This window comes from Nuphar pumila, chromosome 17, assembly GCF_984573655.1.
Source record: "Nuphar pumila chromosome 17, dmNupPumi1.hap1.1, whole genome shotgun sequence".
Classification (NCBI taxonomy): domain Eukaryota; kingdom Viridiplantae; phylum Streptophyta; class Magnoliopsida; order Nymphaeales; family Nymphaeaceae; genus Nuphar; species Nuphar pumila.
The window spans coordinates 68827468-68837525 of NC_143265.1; the positions used below are offsets into that span (position 1 = coordinate 68827468).

Genomic DNA, 10058 nt, shown 5'->3' on the forward strand with positions numbered 1-10058 from the left:
CGATGGCCGCAAGAACACATACTCTTTTATCTTTAATGGCCATAAGATAGTCCTTCTACCTATCAAGGAGATCGGCTTTCCCACCGTGGACAAACCCGAGCGAGTCCCCCGACTCGCAGGCCTCTCGTACCGGCTTTTCCTGAACCATTGTCAGGAAGATGGCTATTGTTATGCCCTGGTGGCAAAGCCAGTGATGAGTTCGTCAGTGTCCATTCCCGCGGACGTTGCCCCTCTTCTAGAGGAGTTCCGCGACATTATGCCGGATGACCTACCTGATGGATTACCTTCGACAAGGGTAGTTCAGCATGCCATTGACTTTGTGCCAGGGTCGAGTCTACCCAACCTTCCCGCATATCGCATGAACCCCTCCGAGCACACCGAGTTGTTAAGACAGGTTCAGGAATTACTGCAAAAGGGTTTCATTCGCGAGAGTGTTAGCCCTTGTGTCGTACCCGCCTTACTCACTCCTAAGAAAGATGGGTCCATGCGCATGTGTGTCGATAGTCGTGCGATCAATCGCATCACAGTCAAATACCGTTTTCCCATTCCTCGTTTGGATGATATGTTTGATATGTTATCTGGTGCCTCCATTTTCTCTAAAATAGATCTAAAAAGCGGGTATCACCAGATTCGTATACGCGAAGGGGACGAGTGGAAAACGGCATTCAAGACACGTGATGGATTGTACGAGTGGTTAGTCATGCCGTTTGGGTTATCTAATGCCCCAAGTACCTTCATGAACATGATGACCCAAGTCTTGCGTCCGTGTATTGGGAAGTTTGTTGTTGTCTACTTTGACGACATCTTGATCTATAGTTCATCATTTGAGTCACCTGCGTCAAGTCTTAGGTATTTTGAGGAAGGAAAAATTGTATGCCAATGCAAAAAAATGTGAGTTTATGACGTCCAGTGTCGTGTTCGTAGGTTTTATTGTGTCATCTGATGGCGTCAAGGCCGACCCCGCAAAAGTCTGCGTGATTGTCGATTGGCCTACCCCAAAGACTATAGGAGAGATCCGTAGCTTCCACGGGTTAGCCACTTTTTACCGACGTTTCGTGAGAAATTTTAGTACCCTCATGGCCCCCATCACGGAGTGCCTAAAAGGTACTAGTTTTCATTGGACGCTCGCGGCTGGAAAAGCCTTTACGATCATCAAAGAAAAAATGACCAGTGCTCCTGTCTTAGCTCTCCCTAATTTTAGTACAGTCTTTGAGGTTGAGTGTGATGCCTCCAAAGTGGGGATTGACGCTGTCTTGAGTCAGAATCGTAGACCCGTTGCCTTCTTTAGCGAGAAGCTGACTCAGGCCAGGTGTCAATACTCCACTTACGATGCTGAGTTTTATGCCGTGGTACAAGCCCTTCGTTATTGGAGACATTGTCTCATTTATAAGGAATTTGTCTTGTACACGGACCATGAGGCTTTGAAGTATCTGAATAGTCAAAAGAAGTTGAGTGTTCGTCATGCCAAGTGGGTCAACTTCTTGCAAGAGTACACCTTTTCGCTTCGCCATCAATCTGGTACCCTGAACAAGGTGGCTGACGCTCTTAGTAGGAAGAGCAGCCTTCTAATGACTATGTCAGTGCAGGTCATTGGCTTCAAACAATGCAAGGAATTATACCCCACGGACCATGATTTTCACAAAGTCTGGGAAGGGTGCATCTCTTCAGATTCCACCCTCGACCCCCGTTTTTGCATTCATAATGGTTACCTCTTCCGTGGAAACAAATTATGTGTGCCCGATTTCTCCCTTAGGCTTCAGTTGATTTCTGAATTACATGAAGGAGGGTTAGCAGGGCATTTCGGGCATGATAAGGTGTTCGCTCTCTTAGATGAACGATACTTTTGGCCCAAAATGCGCAAAGATGTTGTCAAGTTCATCCAAGGCTGTCATGTGTGTCAAGTGTCCAAGGGTCATCGTCAGAATAGTGGTCTGTATACTCCGTTACCCATTCCTGAACGGTCGTGGGAGCACGTATCCATGGATTTCATTGTGGGCCTTCCCCGCACACCACGTCATTTTGATTCAATTTTAGTAGTTGTTGACCGGTTCTCCAAAATGGCTATCTTTGTCCCGTGTAAACGAACCACCGATGCCTCTTTAGTCGCCTCATATTATTTCAAGGATGTTGCCCGTTTCCATGGTCTACCTCACACAATTACTTCTGATCGTGACACGCGTTTTATGAGTCACTTCTGGAAATCGTTATGGGCCTTGTTGAAGACTAAGCTTCAGTTCAGTAGTGCGTATCACCCCAGACTGATGGCCAAACCGAAGCTGTGAACCGCACCGTAGGAAATTTGTTACGGAGCCTAGTGGGGGAAAATGTCAAAACTTGGGATCTTGTATTGCCCCAAGCCGAGTTCGCATATAACAACTCCATTAACCGTTCTACTGGTAAATCTCCGTTCCAAGTAGTGTATGGTCGGTCACCCACCCATGTCGTTGACCTAGCCCCTGTGTCAGATCTCTCAGCTCCAGCTCCGGATGCCGTCGAATATATGCGTGACATTCACAGACAAGTCCGGGCCAAACTTGTTGAAAGCTACGAGACCTACAAAGCTTTCGTAGATCAGGGTCGTCATGATGTCCATTTCCAGGTCGGTCAACTCGTCTGGGTGTATCTGCGTCCAGAGCATTTTCCTGTAGGCACCTATAGCAAATTAAGTCCTAAGAAGTATGGCCCTTTTAGGATCCTTCAGCGATTGGGTTCGAATGCCTACCTCCTTGAGCTGCCTGATGATTGGCATATTTTCCCTATTTTCAACGTGGCTGATCTATATGCTTACTGTGGCAACAACAAGTCGACAGAGCCGACTTCTTCCCAACCAGGGGAGAATGATGCAGGGCAGGACTCGATTGGGCCCATCGTGCCACCCGATCCGCCACAAAGGGCAGATGAGCGACCTCGCGTGTATGACTCACTTGCAGGGACGAAGCCACGACGCAGGGAGGTACCCCTGCGCACCTACTCCAGGCGTGGTGGAGTTCGCACGCCCCAGAACCAGCTGCAGATAGAAGCTGACCCGGATCGCGGTTCGGATCCAAGTCTAGACCCGCGACCCGGGTCCAGTAAATAGCCTTTAAAAGGCCTCTCCTAGGGTTGCGTGGGGAGACTATTGGAAAGTTTCAGCCATCATTCTCTTCCTGCGTTTTCTTATGCTTTATTACCTGCATCTTGCCTTTCTTTTAAATTCTTTATTGTTATTTGTTTCCCCCATTGTTTATTGAAACTATTTGAGATTAATAAAGAGATTCAGCCACACCGATTCACGGTGGGCCTTTGTTTTCACCCCTCCTCCGACGTGGGCTGCATCAGTCTCCCATAGTGTTTTAGTTGTACAATCATCAGGAATAGAAGCTAACACCTCTTAAGACAATATGGAAGTGATATACGCGACAAGAGTCTGATCGCGCTTTATCCAGGCAACAAATGCAGGGTTACGAACAACGTTTGTCATTCCTTCTCCCTCTTTTGTTTCTTATGTAATAAACTATGAAGGCGCTAAAACTGAGCCATCCAAGTGACTTGTAAGATCTTGACTTCGAATAAAGGGAGTGATTTGCCTTTTCCAAGTCAGGTAGTTATTTGAATTTAATTTTTCAGAGACAAGCTGCCCCAGAAAGTTGGAAGAAAGACAAGAGTTGGCATAAGTATCTATTGACAAACCTTGGAGACTCATATTGAGGGATTAAGAGGAATAAAAAATAACAGCAATAGCTTTAAAGAGAGATCTGAAAACAAAACAACAAAGCAAAGATGATGTGATTGATTTCAGATTGAATATAGGACCTGAATGAAGGAGAAAGCATGAAATAACCCACACAGACTCAGTCAGCAGGTGAAGGAGAACAACAGATTTTTAGAAGATGAGATGCAAATTTGAAAGAAAACAGGATAGCCAGACGCTAATATTAGAAATATATGAAGATGAAGACAGACACAGGGACGCAGAAGTGTTTTAGAGTTTAAGAGGAAAGAGAAAGACAAGACAGATCTGTTGGAATACACAACAAATCTGAATGCAATTCAGATCTGCGATAAGAATATTGGATATTTGGGAAACGTGAGGTAGAGAAAGAAGAAAAGTGCGACAAACCTTCGGTGAACAAAAGTAGGAGAAGAGGACGACAGGAGGCAGATCGGCACCCGTTGACGAGAAGGAAAACACGACTTTGAAGATAGAAGGAGAAGAGGACGACAGGAGGCAGATCGGCACCCGTTGACGAGAAGGAAGAGACGACTTTTCATGCCCAGAAATTTTGTTGCTCTAATACCATATTAAATATGTTGGTAAGCAGAAACTTTCTATAGAAAATAAGAAAATATGAGGAAGAAGAGAGGAATTATCTGGAGAAGAGGACGACAGGAGGCAGATCGGCACCCGTTGACGAGAAGGAAAACACGACTTTGAAGATAGAAGGAGAAGAGGACGACAGGAGGCAGATCGGCACCCGTTGACGAGAAGGAAGAGACGACTTTTCATGCCCAGAAATTTTGTTGCTCTAATACCATATTAAATATGTTGGTAAGCAGAAACTTTCTATAGAAAATAAGAAAATATGAGGAAGAAGAGAGGAATTATCTGGGAATCGACAGCCTCCCACTATAGGTTGCGGTATACCTTGATTATATTAAATAAGGTTACAACATTTTTACAGGGACAAAAATGCCCTGTATATAAAATACATATTATATTATAAAACATGTGAATGGATATGGATATGGATCCAATAAAGGATCCATATTCATTTATATTCTAATAGGTAAGACCTCATGGATTTTAGATTCTGGTGTTTTATTTCATATGACCCCTAATGAGTTCATACTATCTGAAATTCCGAATGCAAATCTAACTCAAATGATTCTTGTGCTTCCACTGACGATGATACCTCTTTAAAAATCAAAAGTTTTGGTATTTATCGAAAAACACCCATATTTCACATACCAAATATTAGAGTAGTACCAAAATTAAATTTAAATCTCCTATCGGTTTCTCAAATTGCAGACTATGATTGCAAAATAGTTTTTTCATCTAATGATTGTCTAATATAGGATCTCCAGTCCGGGAAGCTGATTGGGCAAGGCCATAGAAGAGGAGACGTCTATGTTATGGACAATCTTGAATTGCCAAAATAACTTTTTTATAATTTTATGGAAAAGAAAGATATAGAAATTTGGCACAAAAGACTAGGACATCCTAGTGTGACCAAATTATAATTATTTTCATTTCTCTTAAATTGTAAAAGGAAAAATTTTGTATGTGAAGATTGTATTTTTGACAAAATGAAGTCTTTACATTTTGGAACAAGACATCTTATAACTAAGAATCCATTTGAATTAGTGCATTCGGATGTATGGGGTCCCGCACCGATCGTATCTAAAGGTAGTGTTTCTTATTATGTTGTGTTTGTGAACGATTATATTAGACACTCTTTGATATTCTTTTTAAAACACAAATCGAAAGAATTTGATTGTTTTAAAAAAATTTATAGTTATATACAAAATCATTTTAAAACCAATATTCAAATTTTTAGAATTGATTCTGGGGGAGAATTTGTGTCAAAAGAATTTAAAAGTTATCTTAATTTAAATGGGATTGTACTGCAAAAATTGTGTCCATATACCCCTCAACAAAATGGTTTTGTCGAAAGAAAGCATAGACATATTATTGAAACCACTAGAACTCTTCTAGTATCTAAAAATGTTCCAAAGAATTTTTGGCCCGAAGCGGCTCTCATGGCGGTCTACTTGATAAATAGAATGCCTTCAAAAAATATTGAAAATATTTCTCCTATTGAAAAACTTTGTAAAATGTCTCCCGATTACAAAAGGTTGAGGGTTTTTGGGAGCAAATGTTTTGTTCTTACCAATAAAAATGATAAACTCTCCCCTAAAGCCATTCCTTATGTGTTTTGGGGTTATGCCAAAAACCAAAAAGGATATAGGTGTTATGACATTGAAAGAAACAAATTATATGTTTCTAGAAATATTTTGTTTCTTGAAAATAAAAGCGGATTTACCAAAGATAATATCTAAGAGAGTTGTGATTATTTGTTCCTCTTTGATCTAGTCAATGACAAGAGTGAAAATATTCATGAGAGTCAAAACATTCACGTAACAAATGAAAATGGGAATAGGAGTCTTGACAATGTATGACTAGGGGTGGCAAAACCTGACACGATCCGCCAACCCGCTTCTTAGGCGGGTTCGAGTTTGGCTTAAACGGGTTCGTGTCATAAACGGGTTGACCTGCCTAACCCGTTTATTAAACGGGTCGGGTTTGTGTTAGGGGTATGCCAACCCGCCAACTCGGCTGACCAGTTTAATAAACGGGTTAGGCGGGCGAGTCAACCTGTTTACCCGAACCTGACCCGCCAACCTGTTTACCCGATCCAACCCGTTTATTAAACGGGTTAATCGGGTCATGTCGGGTTACCTGTTTAATAAATGGGTCGGGTCCGTGTTTGCCACAGCCGACCCGTTTAATAAACGGGTCGGGTTCGTGTTGAGGTATGCTGACCCGCCGACACGACCCGCCAACCCGACCTGATTGCCACCCCTATGTATGACTACGCAAATGGGCCAGATCCAGGATGGAGGTTTTGCAATTTTTGGCTGAGGATAGGACCCAGATCTGGCTGCCCATGTATTTAGCTGTTCCAAAACTGACTCATTTGAATCTCTAGGTATGAAGTAGCAGTGACAACCAGAGATTTCTACCCTTACACTGGTAAGTTGGTCAATAGACTGAAATTTTCTAATAAGGGCACATTAATACACATACTGAAAAGATAAACACAACATTAACTCAAAATATATCAATGATTGGCCAAAGAGCTTATTCTGAGAAGGCAAGAGATACCTTGGAGGAAGTCTTTGCATATTTTTGTTGGTTTGCATCACCATAATATGTAGGACATGTCATGCAGAACGGATCATCGCATCTTCTCAATAATCCAGACTTTGTTAGATGTTCATTCCTTCCAGAAAAGCCATAGACTGCATCATCTCGATTAGTCACTCCATTTTCATAAATTTCTTCTGCCATGACTGCTGGACTTGCACTACTTAACAATCTATTCATAGGGAGAGCCACACTTTCAGGTTTTCTATCCATATACAAAGGGCCACTGTAGGGCAAAAAATGTTCAAATCTTCCATTGGAATCTAATGGACCACTATTAGGTACAAGGGGAGTTCTTTTTTCATTCGTAAGAGGAGCTGTGTGAGATACAAGGTTGTCACCATTTTCATAATAAGATGTTGTGGCATCAGCAGGTATGAACATTGATGTGCTTCTGTAATTGAACCTATGCCAATCTCCAAGCATCGGAACATTGTCCTTCTCAGTGCCAGCCATAGCCTAACAATACACGCAATGACCAGAAAGAGAACACTATCAAATAAAGGCATACTGAAAATATAAATTACTGCAGCACGCAATGTTCTGTTGTCGATGCTTCCAAAGTTAAGACACTCATTTAGCATATTATATATTCTCAACTACATGAATAACCAACCACATCCATCTTTCAGTGGATCATAGCTATTGTAAATAGTTGTAGCAGTATATAAAAATCAAAGATCAAAAACTTACCAGGAAAAACATGATATATATGGTAATTCGTTGTTTACGTAAATGACCACAAAGAATATAAGAAACAATAACCAGTGAACATCAGTGATAAGACACAAAATTAAACGAACAATATAATGTTTTTCAACAAGCCAACTCCAACAATAGAAGGCGAATAAGCATCGATGAGAAACATAGAACCCAGAAATTTTGCACTAGTTGGCATTTGATAACTTCTATTACAATAGTGTATAGCATGCAAAAATTTTAATTCTATTGACTATCCTTTACTTGAATAATCTTCTAGCCATGTGTTATCATTTAAATAATGCAAATACTGACAACTGTTCCATTATATTGCAGAACATATGCAAAGCCATAAAATTCTTCCGTGGACCCTGAGAGTTTTCACAAGAAAGGTTGGCCATATTGTCCAGCATTCTCTTGCTTTCTTATCTTGTAAATCAGTTAGTCAATATCTCCAGTTGGAAATGACATTAACAGAGTGCATTTGGATATTGGACAACCTACATTCATTTTCTCAACAATCCTCATTCAATTCATAAAGTCCTCGGCACAATAGGCAGGAAAATTTTAGATTCTTTATATTTCTTCATTCAATATGAGAGCATAACCATGTTGAGTCCTATTACTCATGCCAAAGGTCACAAACAGATTGTATAAATTGTACAATCACTCAATGAAATCTGCAGAAATACCACACATTTGTCTTCTGTGCAGAATAATATGAGTGGAAGCTCTCTATTTGGATGCGGCATCACAATCACACTGAAACAAGTTCTAGTGACAAATTGATCGTTAGGTGCATATATGCAGACATGCAGGCGCACACCTGCCTTTCATCAATTCCACCATTAGGCCTTCTCTACTTGTTCTTCATGTCACTCCAAGAAATCCACCTTAATAAGTGGTTTTTTCGGAGACATGCGCACTACTTATCACTTCCTGCTGCTCAGCAAGCCGGTGTCATAGATCTGAAGTTACCAAGACAGGTAGGTAGAACAAGTCATGACCCTAAAATGTTACTGAAAGGACTTAGATGCCGCTCCTAATAGACCAGCATAACGAAAACTACAAGAGACAAAATGATACTCCACCTGCAGTTTAAGCTCTACCGCAACTTCCACTTTGTGTTTAAACATGCAACGTCAGTCAGAAGATCATGAATGCTCTGCAACTTGCATGAGCGACGTGCTCCCAATCTCACTTTCCACTCGCTCTGAATACAAAGATTGAGTCAAATGTGACTTCTAATGTCTAATTACTTCTACGGCACTTACATCTTCCATTCTCCGAGCAATATTCGTCATACAATAGATCAATTGGAAAACAGAAGAAAACTAGATTGATCGTTTGAGACGAAATGCTTTGAATTTTCAATCATCATTTGGCGGTTTTAGTCGATGATGCGCTAGCAGTTCTACAATTAGTCCAATTCCAACGGGAAATACACGCTCACGAATCGCAAGCTGCAAACTGCAACTAACAGGAGGAAGAAAAGAAAAAACAATCGAAAAAAAATAAAATCGACAGAGCTTCATCTATGATATGTACTGTTCAGGAACAAGCAATCAATAGATACCAATCAAAAGGAAACGTAAACGCAAAACATCCACCATTCAAAACCTCCGATTGGAAGGAAGAAAAAGCAAAAAGTTCCGATAGAGCAAGAGGAAAACATTATTATGAAGGAAAAAAAACAAAGAGGAGCTATAACAAGCACAATCCGTCAAAAGATTCACGAATACAACGTTTCCAACTTTCATATCGAATTCACAGAAAAACTGTTCCAGAGAAACCACTCCTGCATTACCAGAGACCGAAAAAGAAGAAGAAGAAGAAAGGCAACGTGGAAGCGTGATGGTGTTCGTAAGGCATACCAAGAGTTTCAGGCTCTTCGTCTTTACGAAGGTAACCTGTGATCATACGACTACACAAAACATAGCTCGGGGCGCCTCTTTCGTTGTGCTTTCGTGTTTCTTTTGTGTGTGTGTGTGTGTGTGGTGGGGGGGGGGGAGAAGTTGAAGCCGAAGGAGCAAGAAACGTCCAAAAAAACATGACGCTAGCAGCACACCATGACGACTTCCTGAGTTCCTTCTCGGCCCACTGGTCCAACCCCACACTTCCCTTCGTTTCCATCTGTTGACTTGAAACGCCCTTCCCCAGTTCTCTCTCCCTCTTCTGCCGGTCCCAAGTCAGTATCTGCGTGAAAGCTCTCCCCAGCCCCTACCTTTTTAATTTATGGGTTTAGTGTCTCTCTCTTAAGAGTCAACCGTTTGAAAAAAAAACGCTCACTACGTTTTATGGGTGGTGTGGCCGCGTATCTCTTATGACGCGATCGGACACTTTCAGACACGATGACACGTATTGACATTATTTTAATACTTTCTAATGTTTTTATTATTTTTTTAACCAAAGACTCCACTCAAGTTGATGATTGATAAAATACTCAGAAAAC

At 41.3% G+C, this 10058-nt stretch overlaps 1 protein-coding gene across 2 annotated transcripts in view; it reads right to left on the reverse strand.

Moving 5' to 3' along the window:
- Nucleotides 1–9779, reverse strand: part of LOC149812122 (putative cyclic nucleotide-gated ion channel 19) — a 113756-nt gene extending 103977 nt beyond the window's left edge. Inside the window, exons 1-3 of one of the 2 annotated variants that reach the window (XM_089993641.1) lie at nt 8698–8814; nt 8433–8574; nt 6866–7366 (exon numbers count right to left, since the gene is read on the reverse strand). In XM_089993641.1, the coding sequence (XP_089849767.1) occupies nt 6866–7363 (498 nt within the window). In that variant the 5' untranslated portion in view covers nt 7364–7366; nt 8433–8574; nt 8698–8814. Of the gene's footprint in view, nt 1–6865; nt 7367–8432; nt 8575–8697; nt 8815–9480 lie in introns of those variants that run through there. The other variant, XM_089993642.1, reaches the window with a different exon arrangement.
- Nucleotides 9780–10058: the final 279 nt, after the last annotated feature.